The sequence below is a fragment of the Oncorhynchus keta genome, chromosome 30, assembly GCF_023373465.1.
Source record: "Oncorhynchus keta strain PuntledgeMale-10-30-2019 chromosome 30, Oket_V2, whole genome shotgun sequence".
Classification (NCBI taxonomy): Eukaryota; Metazoa; Chordata; class Actinopteri; order Salmoniformes; family Salmonidae; genus Oncorhynchus; species Oncorhynchus keta.
In genome coordinates this window covers 59866938-59888053 of record NC_068450.1, presented here as the reverse complement: position 1 = coordinate 59888053, position 21116 = coordinate 59866938, and the positions used below count along the sequence as shown (strand labels likewise).

The 21116-nt window shown below is 43.6% G+C and overlaps 1 protein-coding gene across 50 annotated transcripts; it reads left to right on the top strand.

The window, feature by feature from the left end:
* The first annotated feature begins 4403 nt into the window (after nt 1-4403).
* LOC118363869 (uncharacterized) lies at nt 4404-18805 on the top strand. Of its 50 annotated transcripts, none has more exons than XM_052488767.1 (9): nt 4404-4719; nt 10981-11529; nt 11994-12154; nt 12317-12449; nt 12660-17191; nt 17227-17401; nt 17437-17576; nt 18137-18206; nt 18277-18805. In XM_052488767.1, exons 1-5 carry the CDS (start codon nt 4555-4557, stop codon nt 12990-12992), a joined length of 1341 nt encoding a protein of 446 aa, XP_052344727.1. In that variant the 5' UTR covers nt 4404-4554; the 3' UTR covers nt 12993-17191; nt 17227-17401; nt 17437-17576; nt 18137-18206; nt 18277-18805. The 50 variants fall into 50 exon arrangements, with proteins under 50 accessions (XP_052344727.1, XP_052344702.1, XP_052344693.1 ...); XM_052488742.1 differs by adding an exon at nt 17892-18101 and having other exon boundaries at nt 17437-17786; nt 18172-18805; XM_052488733.1 differs by adding an exon at nt 17857-18101 and having other exon boundaries at nt 17437-17786; nt 18172-18805.
* Nucleotides 18806-21116: the final 2311 nt, after the last annotated feature.

Genomic DNA, 21116 nt, shown 5'->3' with positions numbered 1-21116 from the left:
GCCGCTAGATGGCATCATGAAGCAAGAAAATTATGTGGATATATTGAAGCAACATCTCAAGACATCAGTCAGGAAGTTAAAGCTTGGTAGCAAATGGGACTTCCAAGTTGTGGCAAAATGGCTTTTAAGGACAACAAAGTCAAGGTATTGGAGTGGCCATCACAAAGCCCTGACAATCCTATAGAACAATTTGTGGGCAGAACTGAAAAAGCATGTGTGACCAAGGGGGCCTACAAACCTGACTCAGTTACACCAGCTCTGTCAGGAGGAATGGGCCAAAATTCACCCAATTTATTGTGGGAAGCTTGTGGAAGTCTACCCAAAACGTTTGGCCCAAGTTAAACCATTTAAAGGCAATGCTACCAAGTACTAATTGAGTGTATGTAAACTTCTGACCCACTGGGAATGTGATGAAAGAAATAAAAGCTGAAATAAATCATTCTCTCTACAATTTTCTAACCCTAACCCTAACCCTTAAAATAAATTGGTGATCCTAACTGACCTAAAACAGGGAATTGTTACTCGGATTAAATGTCAGGAATTGTGAAAAACTGAGTTTAAATGTGTTTGGCTAAGATGTATGTAAACTTCCAATTTCAACTGTAGCTGGGTTTAAGACCAGAGAAACTGGAGAAATTATCCAGGTCCTCAATGAGCCCCTTCAAGGTTGAAGATTGAGGACCCAAGAGAACTTGAGTCAATAGCATACATTGTTATTTTTGTCTTTAATCCCTTGACTTTTAGGCCCTCAATTGTTTATGGTTCATTGAACAAACACTTTACAATGAATATATGTGAAGTTTTTGGGATTTTTACAAATTATCGTTGAAAGGGACGTATCTTTTTTTGCTGGGTTTATTTACTAAAAAAATATATGGGTGATTGGAAATGATACGGAAAATTACATTGATAGAAGCCACAATCTATCTGCAATATTAAAGTTACGGTTGCTATGACATCACTCAAACACATCTTCCCGTCTTAAGTCAGGTTCATCATACACAAACACACACACACAAACACACACACACTTCTCCTCTCCTAGATCCGCTCTCCACCGTAGCCAGGCATTCCCACAATCCCCCAAGGGTTCGACCTATGACCCGAGAGAGGTGTATTCTGGGTAATGTTGTTTTCATAACTCCTACCACCCTGGCTCTACAAACACACAGGACCACGGAACATATGCACCACATTACACACACACACACACACACACACACACACACACACACACACACACACACACACACACACACACACACACACACACACACACACACACACACACACACACACACACACACAGATCCGCTTCATCTGAAGCAGTCAGAACTAGTCTAGGTAGATAGAGGTAGACAGATGAAAGCAGGTTCACACTGAGCACGTGACAGACGTGACAGAGTCTGGAGACGCCGTGGAGAACGTTCTGCTGCCTGCAACATCCTCCAGCATGACCGGTTTGGCTGTGAGTTAGTCATGGTGAGGGGTGGCATTTCTTTGGGGGGCTGCACAGCCCTCCATGTGCTCGCCAGAGGTAGCCTGACTGCCATTAGGTACTGAGTTGATATCCTCAGACCCCTTGTGAGACCATATGCTGGTGCGGTCAACTATGTAAAGAAAAAAGTATTTAATAAGAATATTTCATTCAGATCTAGGATGCGTTATTTTAGTGTTCCCTTTATTTTTTTGAGCAGTGTAGATATGGTGACAGAGGGCAGCCTTGTTTTAAGCCTCTTAGCAATTCAAAGTTGTCAGATGTAACCATTATTTATTATTTCAGAAATTCATAAGTTTGATAAATCTATATTGGAATGCCTTCAGACGAGGGGTTTTCCTCATCTGAAAGGAATCAATTGCCAACCAGTTGATCATGTGTAATTATGCCTTCACCAAAAACTGTGTTGAAGATAGTTTTTTTGGGGAGAAGGATATTACAAAACGTATTCTCAAGTGAGGTTGAAGAGACATGACAAAATAACATTTATTTAAAATATTTTACGTCATTCAAAATCTCTGTTGGTGAGAAGAATTTCTCCATGTTTATAAAAATGAATTGTAGGTTATTTTTGGTAGCAGTTCTATATTGAAGGTTTCGGGAAAGGTTGGTGAATTTTTTGCCATTCTCTATCCAATTTGCTGTTTTTTTAGATAAATGATACCGATATTTCCTGAATAAGTTCCTCAAACTCCTTTTGTTTTGCGTCTGGATTATTCAGTGCTTCTGTATTACTTTTATTTACACCATTGATGGACTTTTGGGATGAAAATGTAATTGAATGGCCTCTAAGGGCACACGTAAGGGCATCCCATATGATACCCGCCTACACTGAACCTGTATTGGGCAAGAAAAATTATGTTATTCCTTTGTTTTTTTTGTTAAGAAAGTAGTCAGTCAATAAACCCTGGTTAAATTGCCAATATCCCCGTCCTCGTGGAAAGTCTGCCATAGTTACACAGAGGGATATATAATGATGGTTGGATCGCATTCGATCCTCAATCCCTACTTTTTTCACTTCTGGCACCATATACAAGGATACCATAAAAAAATCTATCAGACTAAATTGATTAAGCTTCCTCCAAGTATCTTTTATGGGATCTGGGTTTTTAAGCTTCCAAATATCGTACATTCTTAACGTGTCTATAATATTCAGAATCTCTTTGAGAGCCAGAGGGGGATAGTTGATAAGTAATGTGATTGCCTTAACCCCTACCATTACAATATAGTTATTTGTTTCTAAGGAGACAAATTTGATTATTATAAATATTTTCAAAGAAGCTGGATTGTCATTATTCGGTCCATATAAATCTATGAGCCAAAACTCTTCATTATCCAGTAGCATATTCAAGGCAATCTATCTTCATTTGAGGATCTGATTTAACGGATTGTACCCGAAGGTCCAAATAGTTTTTGAATCGGATAATAACATCTTTAGAATTTCTTATTAACCCATGACTGAAATAGATGTTACCATCTCATTCTTTTTCCCAGGCCACACACACATCAAAATATTTTGAATTAATTTCCTGAAGATAATAAATATGGTAATCCTTCTCCTTTAGCCATATAAAAACGACTCTTCTTTTGGATTGATGGAAAGCTGTCTTTTAAAATGCATATTGAGGAGTTAGTTTAGAAGCTGAGCATAAAATGGTCTTCTCTATAAAAATGGGCTTCTTCTATAGAAAAAGGTCCTGCCTATCGCTAAAAAAGTAGTAAGCAGATTACTCAGTCGTTGTTCCTATTGGTCGTAAACTATGGAGACACCATATATATGAAAGCAGCTGCCACTTCATTAAATCAGTTAGATGCAGTTTATCATAGCGCACTGCGCTTTATTATGGACGACAATTTTAGTATTCGCCACTGCATTGTTTACCAGAAGGTTCGTTGGCCCTCATGTAGGTAGCTACATTGCTATGTTTTCATTTATAAAAGACCTTTTACAAAAAGGCCTACTGTACCTAACATCATCACTAAACTTTAGACATACTAGTTGCTACACCCAGTCTCAGGGATGGCTAAGTCCGGATATTAATTTGGTCTCAACCGAGTCACTAAATGCAGATTTATCTTTCTTGCACCTTATTTGTGGAACAATCTTCAACATGTTCTTAAATTGCTTCTAGGGCAATTGAGAACTGACTGAGCACCATATTACTGATGAATGCGTTTTTTTTACGAGCGGGTTTTTCTTTCTACTTGCATTTTATGTAATTCAGGGCTCATCTGTAAGAGACTTTGGTCTCAGTATGACTCCCTGATAAAATAAAAGGTAAAAGTTCACATTTTCAGAAGTTAAATTGTAGAAATGGGCAGGGTTTATGACTGCGGCCATAGACGCTAGTAAACGACCAAATTACAGCTCTTAATGTGTTTGTCACTGAATGACGTATGCCACATTCACGTGCTGGTAGGAATTAGGAAACTCTGACATTTCATAGTGAGCAATTTCAAATAAGATTAAACCAGTCACATAGATGAAAGACCGCATCCTTGCAAAGAATGTGGCAAATGCTACAGAACGAAGGTATGCTTGACCAGACATTCAAGTGTGCACTCAAGGAAACCAAATTACTGTAAAGTCTGTGGCAAATGTTTTGAAAGAAAGGATGACTTGGCGAAACATACAGAGATACATACAAGAGAGAAATTATATTGCTGCAAAGACTGTGGCAAATGCGTCAACCAGAAACTAAACTTAACGACACACATGATGGTTGGTTAAAATACTGAGATCTACATCCTATTCCTAAACTGTTCGTCTTGTTAAGTTAAAGTAAATCATATTTATTCAAGTACTTTTTTGTGGACAAAAAATATAGCCTAATCTGTTCGCTATAACATTTAGCATTAACAGTAAAACTTTTATCTTGAAATTCATGGGAAAATACTACCGGAAGTTCAACCTGGTGTTGTTCTAATCTTCCTTCAACCGAGTTCACGACCGAACCGCCCATTGCACGTTAGAACCTTATGTACCTCAATGGTTAGAAATCATGTTTGCTTTTGTCAAATTGTGAGAAGCTCTTCAACTGTTGAAATATATTAAAATGGCTGATGAAGACAAGCTTCAGCCGTTAATGTTTCTTATGACCTATATGCTGATGAAGCGCCGAAGAGACATAAACAACGCGGATACACAGAGACTCAATGAGGTGAAGAGACGTATCCGCCACAGACAATACTTCTTCCAAAGACAGAGGCGAATGCTCATGGTACTGTAATCTGACAAAGCTAAACCAAGCCATTTATATTGAAGTTCATTGGACTGCGTTCCATACACGAATAGCTAAACGCACACGCATAAACAAAGCAATAAACTCTGTGTCACATAAGACGTTCAACCGTGTTTCTCAAAATTCTAATTTTGAAGTGGTTTTAAACGTCAAATTAAGAAGTGTTTAATGTTACGTTTAGGCATTAACTCCGAACGGTGAAGGTTTTGGATAGGCCTGAAAGGAAAGTCTCAAAAGTGACTTTATATTGCTGGATTCAGACATGTAACATTTTGCACCAGATGCAGATACTTACCAGTCCACAATGACCTAGCAAAACTTACTTTAACAGCGCCCATAAGCAATAAATCACAATTTGAGCAGGTAAATCTTGGAGGTACACAATACATGTACACAATACATTAATTGCACTATAACGGTGACAAACGGTGCTCACAAACTGTTAGGGCTTTACAGTGCCTTCGGAAAGTATTCAGACTCCTTGACATTTTTCACATTTTGTTAGGTTACAGCCTAATTGTAAAATTGATTTAAAAAAAAAGCTCATCAATCTACACACAATTTCCGAAAATGACAAAGCAAAAACAAGCTTAGAATTTTTTGCTATTTAATTACAAAAACGATCACATTTACATAAGTATTAATACCCTTTACTCAATACTTTGTTGAAGCAGCGATTACAGCCTCAAGTCTTCTCGGGTATGACGCTACAAGCTTGGTACACCTGTATTTGGATAGTTTTTCCCATTCTCTGCAGATCCTCTCAAGCTCTGTCAGGTTGGATGGGGAGTGTTGCTGCACAGCTATTTTCAGGTTTCTTCAGGGATTTTTGATCGGGTTCAAGTCCGGGCTCTGGCTGGGCCACTCAAGGAAATTCGGAGACTTGTCCCGAAGCCACTCCTGCGTTGTCTTGGCTGTGTGCTTAGGGTCGTTGTCCTGTTGGAAGATGAACCTTCTCCTCAGTCTGAGGTCCTGAGCTCTCTGGAGCAGGTTTTCATCAAGGAACTCTCTGTACTTTGCTCCGTTCATCTTTGCCTCAATCCTGACTAGTCTCCCAGTCCCTGCCCGTGAAAAACATCCCTACAGCATGATGCTGCCGCCACCATGCTTCACCGTAGGGATGGGGCCAGGTTTCCTCCAGACATGACTATTGGCATTCAGGCCAAATAGTTCAATCTTGGTTTCATCAGACCAGAGAATCTTCTTTCTCATGGTCTGACAGTCTTTAGGTGCCTTTTGGCAAACTCCAAGCGGGATGTTGTACCTTTTACTGAGGAGTGGCTTCCGTCTGGCTACTGTACCATAAAGGCTTGATTGATGGAGTGCTGCAGAGATGGTTGGTCTTCTGGAAGGTTCTCCCATCTCCACAGAGGAACTCTGGAGTTATGTAAGAGTGACCATTGGGTTCTTGGTCACCTCCCTGACCAAGACCTTTCTCCCCTGATTGCTCAGTTTGTCCAAGAGACTTGGTGGTTACAAACTTCTTCCATTTAAGAATGATGAAGGCCACTGTGTTCTTGGGGACCTTCAATGCTGCAGAAATGTTTTGGTACCCTTCCCCAGATCTGTGCCTCAACACAATCCTGTCTCGGAGCTCTATGGACAATTCCTCATGGCTTGGTTTTTGCTCTGACATGCACTGTCAACTGTGGGACCTTATCTAGACAGGTGTGTGCCTTTCCAAATCATGTCCAATCAATTGAATTTACCACAGGTCCAATCAAGTTGTAGAAACATCTCAAGGATGATCAATGGAAACAGGGTGCACCTGAGCTCAATTTTTTTGTCTCATAGCAAAGGTTCTGAATACTTATATAAAAACGGTATTTCTGTTTTTAATTTAATAACTTTGCAAACATTTCTAAAAACCTCTTGGCTTTGTCATTATGGGGTTTTGTGTGTAGATTGATGAGGATTTTTTTTATTTATTTAATACATTTTAGAATAAGGCTGTAATGTAACAAAATGTGTCATATTAAACATTCCTGAAAATACAAGTGTCTCACATGCTTCAAAAGCCTAGAATCTTGCGTTGGATTAGCAAGGATTTACTGCGAAAGAATACGATGCGATTATCTAAGCACAGACCCCCATATCAAACTACTTGTTCAACCAGCACTTGCGTAACAAAATCACAGATTGCATTGAAATAAATCATTTACCTTTGAAGATCTTGCTCTGTTTGCAATCCCAAGGCTCATTGTTACACAATGAATGGTCTTTTGTTCGGTTAAATCCATTTTTTATAGCCTAACACGAAACATTTTGTTAAACGCTTATCTCGTTGAATTTCGTGTCATTCAATTTTCGACGAAACATACGACGTAAATACACAGACTATAACTGACTTTATCCAGTCATGTTTGGTTTCCTTGCAATCAACTGTTTGTTTGTAACACAACCAAACCTGATGGGTCATTTCGCAGGACGTATTGACCCGGAAAAAAACGATTGGAAGATAACAAGTGACGAGCTCATTGTGCACTAATTATAGGACCACAGTCTCGTTGATTGACTGTATTTTAACCCAATGACCACTGATCGTCTTGAAATCTAGCTGGGTAGATAGCCAATGAGCTGAGGTAAGCGGCAATATGCAATGGTTGTGTGTTGGAAGACCAACCCATGTCGTAAACTCCAGCCTAAAGAGAGTCATTCGCTATTGAAGTTTTATTCCGGAAGGAGCTACGCATTTTACGCACAGCGTTGTTTTTGGTAAACACGCAGATTCAGCTGTTTATATATCAATCAGTATAGCGACTAAGTCAGGGAAAGCTAAATCTAAGTCTAGCTGTATAGATGTACACACAATTTTAGAAGAAATTGATCGGAAAAGTGAGACAGAGATTGTTGTAGGACGATTCATTTAGCGATTCCCAAGTGGAGGAATATTTTTTGAACTGAGAGGACACCATTGTAGCCACTGTGTATAATCTGTAAAGTGCCTGCAGAAGAGGAACAACGTCACCGTTTTGGACTGGTACGTTCTTCTCATGCTAATGCTTGAAATTAATAATATAAAATATATTTGTGAAATGAAATAGCCTATGAGGCTGTTGAGGGGAGGGCAGGCCAACAACAATGGCCAAAGTGAAATGGAGACAGTAGATCTAGCTGGTCTGTTGTAATATAATAGAGACAGTCGATCTAGCTGAAATGTCATGATATAAAAGAGACAGTATATGTAGCAGGTCTATAATAATATATTCAACCTTATGTTCCCTGTACTCTATATATATATATATGTTTATTATAACTCAGCAGCACAATATTGTGTAGAGCTTTGGCAAAGTAGGTGATGTTATATCCTTCCTGTTTGGCCCTGAGTCTCATCGGATGGGGCTACAGTGTCTCCAACCCCTCCTGTCTTAGCCTCCAGTATTTATGCTGCAGTAGTTTATGTGTCGGGGGGCTAGGGTCAGTTTGTTATATCTGGAGTACTTCTTCTGTCTTATCCGGTGTCCTGTGTGAATTTAAGTATGCTCTCTCTAATTCTCTCTTTCTCTCTCTCTGAGGACCCGAGCCCTAGGACCATGCGTCAGGACTACCTGGCATGATGACTCCTTGCTGTCCCCAATCCACCTGGCCTTGCTGCTGTTCCAGTTTCAACTGTTCTGCCTGTGGCTATGGAACCCTAAACTGTTCATATTTACTCTTGAGGTGCTGTCCTGTTGCATCCTCTACAACTACTGTGATTATTATTATTTGACCCTGCGTGTCATCTATGAACATTTGAACATCTCGGCCATGTTCTGTTATAATCTCCACCCGGCACAGCCAGAAGAGGACTGGCCACCCCTCATAGCCTGGTGCTCTCTAGGTTTCTTCCTAGGTTTTGGCCTTTCTAGGGAGTCTTTCCTAGCCACCGTGCTTCTACACCTGCATTGCTTGCTGTTTGGGGTTTTAGGCTGGGTTTCTGTACAACACTTTGAGATACTAGCTGATGTACGAAGGGCTTTATAAATACATTTGATTTGATAGAGGACTGAGGGTCTTCCAAATATTCAAAGTGTGCAAATAGTTACCCATGTTATTTTGTAAATGTATCTTTTTTTCTCTCCATTTTTTGGGGGGTGTCTTAGAATACCATTTTGGCATTTTGTATATAGTTATTTGTATACCTTCACCAATTTGGCCACTTGGGTACATTTGGGCTACTGGTGTGGGACACCTGGGTGACTTCATGATAAATGTCATGTAGCACTCATTTTGGAAGTTATTCTTTGCACAAGTACTGTTGCCCTCTTATATCTTTCGCTGAAATTGTCCCCATCATCCTATCTGAATGTTTATTTTATCTTGTTCATTTTAAAGATGATGATACAAGAATAAAAATAAAAAACGTGTGTTTTTTTTTCATTGTATTATCTAAACCAGATCTATTGTGTTATATTCTCCTACATTCAATTCACATTTACAAAAACTCTAGACATACAAAAAAAACCTAGACAATACAAAAACTAGCGTACCCACTCTAGTCACACCCTGACCTAACCAAAATATAGAGAACAAACGGATATCTCAGGTCAGGTCAGGGCATTACAGTACACCCCCCACCTTGGGGGTGCGAACTCCCGGCCGCAAACCTGAACCTATAGGGGAGGGTCCGGGTGGACATCTACCCTCGGTGGTGGCTCCGGTTCTGGACGCAGCCCCCCCTCTTTACGCTGATCCCTCTGCCTTTGTGGAACCGGACTGTGGATCATCGCCGGAGGCTCTGGACTGTGGATCATCGCCGGAGGCCCCGGACTGGGGACCGTCGTTGGAGGTTCCGGACTGTGGACCGTCGTTGGAGGTTCCGGACTTGAAACTGTCGCCGGAAACTCCGAACTGGAAGCTGTCGCCGGAAGCTCCGGACTGGGAACTGTCACCGGAAGCTCCGGACTGGGAACTGTCGCCGGAAACTCCGGACTGGGAACTGTCGCCGGAAGCTCCGGACTGGGAACTGTCGCCGGAAGCTCCGGACTGGGAACTGTCACCGGAAGCTCCGGACTGGGAACTGTCGCCAGAAGCTCCGGACTGGGAACTGTCACCGGAAACTCCGGACTGGAAACTGTCGCCGGAAGCTCCGGACTGGGAACTGTCGCCAGAAGCTCCGGACTGGGAACTGTCACCGGAAGCTCCGGACTGGGAACTGTCGCCGGAAACTCTGGACTGTGAAGGCGCACTTGAGGCCTAATGCGTGGGACCGGTACTGGTGTTACCGGGCTGATGACACGCACCTCAGGGTGAGTGCAGGGAGGAGGCACAGGACGTACTGGACTGTGGAGACGCACTGGAGGTCTGATGCGTGGTGCCGGGGCTGGGGACACGCGCCTCAGGGCGAGTGCGAGGAGCAGGAACAGGACGTACTGGACTGTGGAGGCGCACTGGAGGCCTGGTGTGTGGGACTGGTACAGGTGGCACCGGGCTGATGACACGCACCTCAGGGCGAGTGCGGGAAAGAGGCACAGGACGTAATGGACTGTGGAGGCGTACTGGTGACCAGGAGCGCTGAGCCGGCACCATCCGTCCTCCATTTGTGGATAATGGCTCTCACCGTGGATAGCTGGAGTCCCAAAGCTTTAGAAATGGCTTTGTAACCCTTTCCAGACTGAGGATGTCAATTATTTTGTTTCTCATCTGTTCCTGAATTTCTTTGGATCGTGGCATGATGTCTTGCTTTTTGAGATATTTTGGCCTACGTCACTTTGTCAGACAGGTTCTATTTAAGTGATTTCTTGATTCAACAGGTCTTGCTGTAATCAGGCCTGGGTGTGGCTAGTGAAATTGAACTCAGCTTTCCAAAAAATGTGATTAACCACAGTAAATTCATGATTTAACAAGGGGGGGGCAATTACTTTTTCACATAGGGCCATGAAGGTTCGGATAGCTTTTTCCCTTAATACATAAAAGTGTCACTTAAAGACTGCATTTTGTGTTTACTTGTTATCTTGGTGTAATATTAAAATTTGTTTGATAATCTGAAACATTTAAGTGTGACAAATGTGCAGAAATATAAGAAATCAGGAAGGGGGCAAATACTTTTTCACAGCACTGTATGTGAGAATGCTGTTGATCGACTACAGCGCAGCGTTCAACACCATTGTGCCCACGAAGCTCATAACTAAGCTAAGGACTCTGGGACTAAACACCTCCCTCTGCAACTGGATCTATATATGTGCGTGTGTATATATATAATTTTTTTTTGCTAAACAAGTGGGACCCCCCCTCACTGTCTCTCCCTCTTTCTCTCTCCAGATGCTGACAGCTCGAGACGTGCGCTGCAGCTGTGACATCCGTACTCGACCCTGGACCAGCACGGAGTGCACTGATTGGTGGGAGCGGGTAGTGATGACTGAGTTCCAGCCCTCTGATTGGCTGGAGAAGTTCCGCATGAGCCGGGAGACCTTCTTCTTCCTGTGTGGCAAGCTGAAACCCCGCCTGGCTCGCCAGGACACCCACTTCCGCCGGGCGCTTCCGCTGGAGAAGCGTGTGGCGGTTGCCCTGTGGCGGCTGGCGTCCAACATTGAGTACCGCACCATCAGTGGGCTGTTTGGCGTGGGCAGCTCCACGGTGTGTAAGTGTGTGAGGGACGTGTGTCACGCCATTGTCACACTACTCCGGCCCGTCTACCTATGCTCGCCCAGCATACAGGAAGTAGAAGACTCTGCACGTCACTTCCTATCTCGCTGGGGCTTCCCTCACTGCGTGGGCGCCGTGGCAACCCTCCACACTGCCATCCTCACGCCGTCCGCTAACGTGGACAACTACGCCAACGCAGACGGGTGGCTCTCTGTGGTCTCCCAGGTAGGACAGGACCTCTGCTGCAATAAATAGCCCAGGCTTTTATTTGCTTCAATTGCTGAACACAGCCAGCTCTTATTAGAGACGCTTCTATTTGAGCCAAGCGTCTATTTTTCCTCAATAAAATGTTGAAAAGACTACCACGCCATTTATTGTGACCAGTATGACCAATATAAACATTAGAATAACATCCTTCGCAGATCAGACTTGCAAAGACTAGGCTGCCTATCATAAACCCCAGATTTTGCGGTTCAGCACCATGGAGAGCGTGTGCCTATAACAATTCATTTAGACACATTTGCTGAAATTTGTGCCAATGCCGGCTATTGAAAGGGTCAGGTGGCTATTTGAGACTCTGCATTTAATTGAAGTGTTACAGTATATGGTTGTGTCTGACTGCCTGTCTGTGAGATAGTAACATTCATCTGCCTGTCTGTGAGGTAGTAACACTCATATCTGTCTATTAGGTGGCTGTGAACGGGCTGGGTCAGTTCTGGGACGTCTGTGCTGGTTTCCCTGGCAGCACTGAGCCGACAGCCATCTTGCAGAACTCAGCACTTTGGGCGTCGGCCTCTGAGGGCGTGCTGTCACCTGACCCACCCCCGAGCTTCATGGGAAAACCCCTGAGGTATCATTGATATTATTATTTACCCTTTTAGATAGTGCTATCATTATTACTTGTATAAGTATGAGCAGTAATAGTAGCCCAGTGATACAATTACTATTGTTATCCCTCTGGTGACCTGTGTCCTACCAGCCTAATAGACTGAGAGCACATTGTCTTGTCCAGATATGTGTTGTTGGGGGAGTCAGGGTACCCCCTCCAGCCCTGGCTGATGAAGGCCTATTCCAAGAAGAAGGAGGAGGATGATGTGGAGGAGGAGGAAGGGGGGCACGCGGAGGCCCGGAGGGCCTTCAACCAGGCAGGTTTTTATTTTCAACAACGTAAAACAGAATCACTCATGGATTAAACTCAAAGTAGTAACGTGTTTAAAAAAAAAATCCCAATTTCAGTGAACATTTCAGACGTTTTACACAGTTGTGAGCTAAATTTACACATTGGACTGCAGTAAATCCATTTTTTTGTTGTTGTTGATCAACGTTTAACCTGGTTACTTTGTCTCCTGCTGTAGCGATTTGTGCGGGCGTGGCGTGGGGCGGCAACGGCGCTTCTCCGCCTGCGGGCGCGCTGGCAATGCCTGAGCAAGAGGAACGACTGCAGCCTGGACGTGGTGCCCACCATGATCCTGGCCTGCTGCATCCTGCATAACGTGTGTGAGGCCCATGGAGATTTGTTCCGGGGGGAATGGCATGGTGAGGTGACCAAGGGTGAGAACCCCCAGCCTGGTCACACTGCGGGACACGCCCCCTCTCCCTCTGGAACTTCAGACCACCTCCAGGGTGAGGAGGTCAGAAAATTGTTCTGTCACTACTTCCAGCAGTCACAACTACAACAACAGGACTAATGGAATGGACAGTGTTGTGATGGGGAAAGAGGGGGAAAAAAATCTAGAATTCTCCACAAGATTCTCACGACTGTATACATGGCCCTGGCCAGCATTCCAGTTACTGTCCCTACAATCTCTATCAGCCTGCATTCATAAAGCATCTCAGAATAGTAGGTAGTGCTGATCTAAGATCAGCTTGGCCTTTTTAGATCATAGTGAACAAGATTATGGACAGGGGGGACCTGATCCTAGATCTGCACTCCTATTCTGAGATACTTTCTCTCTCTCGTGCAACTCCTCTCTGTTCTGTTACTGTTTTTGGGGGGTTTTGTTCTCTCGTAGGTTGTTAGTGTGTCTAAATAGTTGTGTAGCTCAGTGATCATGTGCATATGGGGTATATAGTCATGCTTTTTATTGATGCATAATACAAGTTACATCTTCTGTTCTGTCTGTCACTACATTTGTATCTACGGTTACACTGACATTGTTCTATGCCCCGATTTAAACAAGAAAAAAAATATAACATTGTTCCAGCTACCTAGTACATACACTGCACTTTTTGTAGCTGTAAATAAGATCTACTGTCTCCAATCTCCTACTCTTCCTCTACTGGAAGAAGTCCTAGGGGAAACACTTCCAGCTGACAGAGCTGCCCTCTTAGCAGAGAATGTGGACATTCTTGTCTTTCTGAAAAATAACTTTCAAATAGAATGACTGTCACTGAATATAAGCTGAAGGTGAGCAGGCTTAAAATGCATTCGGAAAGTATTCAAATCTCTCTACTTTTGACACATTTTGTTACATTGCAGCCTTATTTTAAAATAAATATATAATAATTATTCTCATCAATCTACACACAATACCCCATAATGACAAAGCGAAAATGTTTTTTTCTGAATGTTTATTTATTTATTACGAATAAAAAACAGAAATACCTTACATAAGTATTCAGACCCTTTGCTATGAGACTTGAAATTGAACTCAGGTGCATCCTGTTTCCATTGATCATCCTTGAGATGTTTCTACAACTTGATTGGAGTCCAGCTGTGGTAAATTCAATTGATTGGATATGATTTGGATAAGCACACAGTTGACAGTGCATGTCAGAGCAAAAACCAAGCCATGAGGTCGAAGGAATTGTCCTTACAGCTCCGAGACAGGATTGTGTCGCGGCACAGATCTAGAGAAGAGTACAAAAAAATGTCTGCAGACTTGAAAGTCCCCAAGAACACAGTGGCCTCCATCATTCTTAAATTAAAGAAGTTTGGAACCACCAAGACTCTTCCCAGAGCTGACCACCCGGCCAAACTGAGCAATCGGGGGAGAAGGGCATTGGTCAGGGAGGTGACCGAGAGCCCGATGGTCACTCTGACAAAGCTCCAGAGTTCCTCTGTGGAGATAGGAGAACCTTCCAGAAGGACAACCATCTCTGCAGCACTCCAACAATCAGGCCTTTATGGTAGAGTGGCTATACAGAAGCAACACCTCAGTAAAAGGCACATGACAGCCCACTTGGAGTTTGCCAAAAGGCACCTAAAGGACTCAGACCATGAGAAACGAGATTCTCTGATCTGATGAAACCAAGATGCAACTTTGGCCTGAAAGCCAAGCATCAAATCTGGAAGAAACCTGGCCCCATCCCTACAGTGGAGCATGGTGGTGGTGGCAGCATCATGCTGTGGGGATGTTTTTCAGCGGCAGGGACTGGGAGACTAGTCAGGATTGAGGGAAAGATGAACGGAGCAAAGTACAGAGAGATCCTTGATGAAAACCTGCTCCAGAGCATTCAGACTGGGGCAAAGGTTCACCTTCCAACAGAACAGCAACCCTAGGCACATAGTCTCTGAATATCCTTGAGTGGCACAGCCAGAGCCCGGACTTGAACCCGTATTGTGCGTAGATTGATGAAAGGAAAACATAATTAAATTACATTTTTAATAAGGCTGTAACGTAGCAAAATGTGGAAAAAGTCAAGGGGCTTGAAAACTTTCCGTATGTGCTGGTGATTTGAATTGATTATTGTCTGCTGCAGTTAAATGTATGTTGTAATGAACATGATTTCCCTTCTGCGCCGAACACCCGTTATACCCCTAGACAAGACCTTTTTACAACATTTTAGTAATTAGCAGACGCTCTTATCCAGAGTGACATACAATAGCAATTAGGGTTAAGTGCCTTGCTCAAGGGCAGATCAACATATTTTTCACCTAGTCGGTTCAGGGATTCTAACCAGCAACCTTTCTGTTACTGGGACAACTCTTAACTGCTAGGCTACCATCCATCTTTAACCCAGCTGCAGACTGGCTTCACAGGGCGATAAATAAGGGGGATCCTCCCCACTGGCGTCGTGAAACTCAGGACCCCACTAGAACCAATGAGAGTTCTCCTGGTGCAGCCTGGCCTGCAGGCCGGGATTCAGGAGCACTGAGGTGTCGTAGCTCTCAGGGGCCCCGCCCCTGACCACGGTGTAGTCCAGCCTCTCTTGTTCTTATAAAGCACCACTGGTCCAGGAGCCTTCTGGAGATGTCCGTCCATCTGATCTGGGCTCTCCCTCTCTGTGTGCTCTTTGTTTCCAGCTTCAGCCTGACAGTTGTTGCTCATTACCTCAGCACCCTGCAGTCCACCGTACGGACAACTGAAATCCTCTCCACCGAATACAAAAATCAGCAGCAGTGCTATCCCTGCTGAGGCACCCCAGCTGACTCACATCTCTTTTGTAGCAGCTTCGGATTTCACCTGGCGTCATTCCAGGGAGTTCCCGGAATCTTTGGATCTCCCCTAGGAGGTTGTGTGTGACCTCATAGGTGTTCCGTGGGTTGTATGCAATTTCTTGTGGGTGGCTGTATGGATGGTTCTGTGTTATGTAGAGCTTGTCCACTCTGAATCCCATATAGCCTTGCTGTCTGACTCTGCATACAACTCGGTCTCTTGTTGTCCCTAGAATCCAGGGAGTTGTAGCAGCGTTTAGTGACATAAGCAAGAAGTGCTTTGTTGTGGTTGCCACTGTGGTTGAGATTTCCCAGTGTGTCGTATTCATCCCCGTCTGGATAAGGTAACATATGTTCATAGTTGTAATAGTGATGAAAGCCGTAGTCTCCCCTGTTTGGTTCGAAGGGGGGGACTTGCCATTGTTGTCGAAGGCGATATTGTGAGTGAACAAGTGCAGCAGCGTGAGACGGTGGCGAGGGGACAACCAAAGTCAACGTAGACTTTGGTTGTCCCTTCCCTCACTACGGCCTCACGCTGCTGCACTTTTAAAGCTCCTGCTGTTCATGAGGTCTCTGATTAGATTGAGCAGATAAGAATTCCTCTTTCCAGGGTCAAAAGTGAAGTGTCTATGTCTAAGTCATAAAACTTTGGCAAACACTCCTTCTTTAGATTTACTGGGTGGCAGGCTTTTACTCCAACCCTTCTCTAACAATCAGCGGCTCATCAGGACCTTTAGGTTTGGCCACCAATGGTGGAAGGAAACCAAGTCGATGAGAGATTTCTGCGATAGTGTACTGTGGGTATGCAGTTGAGTTACGTTCTCTAATCTCCCATTTCTCTAACCCACTCAACCCCCAAACCTAGTGGCCTATCAGAGCCGAACTAGGTGCAACTCCTTTGCCCACGAGGCCCTGCACGATAGTCCTAGAGGGTTGCTACAATACAAACAAATATATAAAGACATAGAAACTATATAGAAACTATAATACCGGTACCCTGAATGTCTTACCTTGTTTATGTCTGCAGCAGGCTTGTAAGTGAAGTGAGGAGACGACTGACTGAGCCTATTGACTCTGTGTTGTTTGACTTTGTCCTCTCTTTAGCTGTAGCCTCCCTCTCAACCCTCAACAGGGTCGTCACTAGTTACCTACTTCTAAAATGTATCTTCTGAATAAAATGTGATTTTAAACCTAACCTTAATCATCTGCTAAACGTATGCCTAACCTTAAATTATGATCAAAAATATTATTTTAGTTTTCAGGAATGTTTATGATATAACCAAACTACAGACATAGACAGATTAATACTTTGTGGCTGTGCTATTTAGTGGAAACCCCTCAACAGTCGCCTCAGAATGGAAAGGGAATGTGATCTACGCTTGGAAAGTGAAACTCAAACTCCCACTTCTTTCTAGTGATGTGTATCCCATCATACCCAGGTCCCATACCCATCATTGTATCCCATCATACCCAGGTCCCATACCCATCATTGTATCCCATCATACCCAGGTCCCATACCCATCATTGTATCCCATCATATCCAGGTCCCATACCCATCATTGTATCCCATCATACCCAGGTCCCATACCCATCATTGTATCCCATCATACCCAGGTCCCATACCCATCATTGTATCCCATCATACCCAGGTCCCATACCCATCATTGTATCCCATCATACCCAGGTCCCATACCCATCATTGTATCCCATCATACCCAGGTCCCATACCCATCATTGTATTCCATCATATCCAGGTCCCATACCCATCATTGTATCCCATCATACCCAGGTCCCATACCCATCATTGTATCCCATCATACCCAGGTCCCATACCCATCATTGTATCCCATCATACCCAGGTCCCATACCCATCATTGTATCCCATCATACCCAGGTCCCATACCCATCATTGTATCCCATCATACCCAGGTCCCATACCCATCATTGTATCCCATCATACCCAGGTCCCATACCCATCATTGTATCCCATCATACCCAGGTCCCATACCCATCATTGTATCCCATCATACCCAGGTCCCATACCCATCATTGTATCCCATCATACCCAGGTCCCATACCCATCATTGTATCCCATCATACCCAGGTCCCATAAACATCATTGTATCCCATCATACCCAGGTCCCATACCCATCATTGTATCCCATCATACCCAGGTCCCATACCCATCATTGTATCCCATCATACCCAGGTCCCATACCCATCATTGTATCCCATCATACCCAGGTCCCATACCCATCATTGTATCCCATCATACCCAGGTCCCATACCCATCATTGTATCCCATCATACCCAGGTCCCATACCCATCATTGTATCCCATCATACCCAGGTCCCATACCCATCATTGTATCCCATCATACCCAGGTCCCATACCCATCATTGTATCCCATCATACCCAGGTCCCATAAACATCATTGTATCCCATCATACCCAGGTCCCATAAACATCATTGTATCCCATCATACCCAGGTCCCATACCCATCATTGTATCCCATCATACCCAGGTCCCATAAACATCATTGTATCCCATCATACCCAGGTCCCATAAACATCATTGTATCCCATCATACCCAGGTCCCATACCCATCATTGTATCCCATCATACCCAGGTCCCATACCCATCATTGTATCCCATCATATCCAGGTCCCATAAACATCATTGTATCCCATCATACCCAGGTCCCATACCCATCATTGATGGATTTATAAACACTGCGTCTTTCCCTTGGCCTTGATTCAAATGTGGGTGTGTTCCCTTGACTCAAATGTGTGGTTGATATTTTAAAGCTCCTACTGTTATTTTCAATTTGTTATTTATCTCAGCTTTTTCAGGGACCTGAAAGCTCTCGAGGGCCTGCCCCGTTTGAAACTGTAATTATGCAATATGGCCACAAGATGACACTACACTTCTTCAAAGGTTTTGCTCTCTACATTTGCTTTATTGTCGTAGTGGTTCTGTTTATTTATTATGTTGTTGTTTTTTATATGCTGTAATGGTCTCCAAAGAAATTGTCATCAGTGTTCTAACCTATTAAAAATAGGGTACTGGGTGGTATCTTGCCCCCTGGGGGTAACTTCCCCCACCCCCTGTAATTCACATTAAGACCACAAGATGTCACCAAATTATTTCCCCAACACTTTTCCTGGCTGCCACTGCTCTTGCTCAGCACATTGTTTTTATTTATTTTATTTAACCTTTATTTAACCTTTATTTAACTAGGCAAGTCCCTCTGTGTCATCACAACTTTGGGAGATATTTCAACTAAACGATTTGGAGGTAAGTTTCTCTATTCTTTTTTTAATTTTGAAAAAGTTGTAGATATATTCTAATGAAGTTAGAACTATAATGTTTTTAATATACAAATATGAACGGCTTAAGAAAAATAATCCACTTGTTTAGAGAGAAAAATGTAAATATTTTTTTTGGAAAGTAGTAATATGTTGGATGAGTGTGGGTAACTGACCCCTGGGGGCTAGTTACCCCTTTATGGTTATGGATGGGTTTCTACCTGTCATTTAGACAATGACTAGAACAGCTAGTGCTAGTTTATCCTAACTTGCTAACTAGCAACTTCACTATCAGTAAATGCTAGCCAGCTAGTTAGTTAGCATTAGCTGCTAGGAGTGCTAGCGAGCAACCTCACTACCAATGTTGCATTGTTTGTCACTTATTTTGTACATGTTGCTGCTACTGTCTCTTATGATCGAAAAGAGCTTCTGGATATCAGAACAGCGATTACTCACCTCGAACTGGACAAAAAAAAATATTTAATGAGTCCGACGCAAAGGATATACTGTTTCTCCGAGACCAGTCCCAAATCATTTGCGTGAGGAAAAGACAGAGGTACAGGGGATGGCGATCGGGGTTCCTTGTGAGAATTAATCTGCAAGTGGGTAACCCGTCTCTAAATCAAATCAAATTTTATTTGTCACATGCGCCGAATACAACAATACAACACTAATGTAATCTGCCTAAATGACTCGCCCCGTAGCACTCACGATGGTAGCCATGAATCAAATCAAATCAAATGTATTTATATAGCCCTTGTACATCAGCTGATATCTCAAAGTGCTGTACAGAAACCCACCCTAAAACCCCAAACAGCAAGCAATGCAGGTGTAGAAGCACGGTGGCTAGGAAAAACTCCCAAGAAAGGCCAAAACCTAGGAAGAAACCTAGAGAGGAACCAGGCTATGAAGTGCTTTGAAAGGCTGGTCATGGCTCACATCAACACCATCAACACCATCATCCTGGAAACCCTATACCCACTCCAATTCGCACACCGCCCTAACAGATCTACAGATGATGCAGTCTCAATCGCACTCTACACTGCCCTTTCCCACCTGGACAAAAGGAACACCTATGTGAGAATGATGTTCATTGACTAAAGCTCAGCGTTCAACACCATAGTGCCCACAAAGCTCATCACAAAGCTAAGGACCCTGGGACTAAACACCTCCCTCTGCAACTGGATCCTGGACTTCCTGACAGGCCGCCCCCAGGTAATAAGGGTAGGCAACAACACATCCACCACGCTGATTCTCAACACGGGGGCCACTCAGGGGTGTGTGCTTAGTCCCCTCCTGTACTCCCCAATCACCCACGACTGCGTGGCCAAGCATGACTCCAATACCATAATTAAGTTTGCTGACGACACAACGGTGGTAGGCCTGATCACCGACAACGATGAGATAGCCTATAGGGAGGAGGTCAGGGACCTGGCAGTGTGGTGCCAAGACAACAACCTCTCTCAACGTGAGCAAGAGAAAGGAGATTATCGTGGACTACAGGAAAAGGAGGGCCAAAAGCATCCATTCATATCGACAGGGCTGTAGTGGAGTGGGTCGAGAGTTTCAAGTTCCTTGGCGTCAACATCACCAACAAACTATCATGGTTCAAACACATCAAGAAAGTCGTGAAGAAGGCCTTTCCCCCCTCGGGGACCTGATAAGATTTGGCATGTGTCCCTAGATCCTCAAAAATGTATACAGCTGCACCATCGAGAGCATCCTGACCGGTTGCATCACCCTCTGGTATAGTAACTGCTCGGCATCTGACCGTAAGGCGCTACAGAGGGTAGTGCATACAGCCCAGTACATCACTGGGGCCTACATGTACAAATTACCTTGAATAACCTGTACCTCTGCACATTGACCCAGTTCTGGTACCCGCCTGTATATAGCCTTGTCATTGTTATTTTATTGTGTTACCTTTTCTTACATTTTTTACTTTAGTTTATTTAGTAAATATTTTCTCAACTCTATTTCTTGAACTGCATTGTTAGTTCAAGGCTTTTAAGTAAGCATTGCACAGTAATGTCTATTTGGCGCCTGTGAGAAATATGATTTGATTTGATATAGCTTGATAGCTAGCTACATTTTTAAGAGAGCATTTCAATTGGCATCTCTCCCCC

Coding starts and splice junctions, on each gene's coding strand:
- LOC118363869 (XM_035745153.2), top strand. CDS start 4,555: ATGGCTGATGAAGACAAGCTTCAGCCGTTAATGTTTCTTATGACCTAT. Junction 4,720..10,980: donor GACAGAGGCGAATGCTCATG/GTACTGTAATCT, acceptor TTCTCTCTCCAG/ATGCTGACAGCTCGAGACGT. Junction 12,155..12,316: donor TTCATGGGAAAACCCCTGAG/GTATCATTGATA, acceptor TGTCTTGTCCAG/ATATGTGTTGTTGGGGGAGT.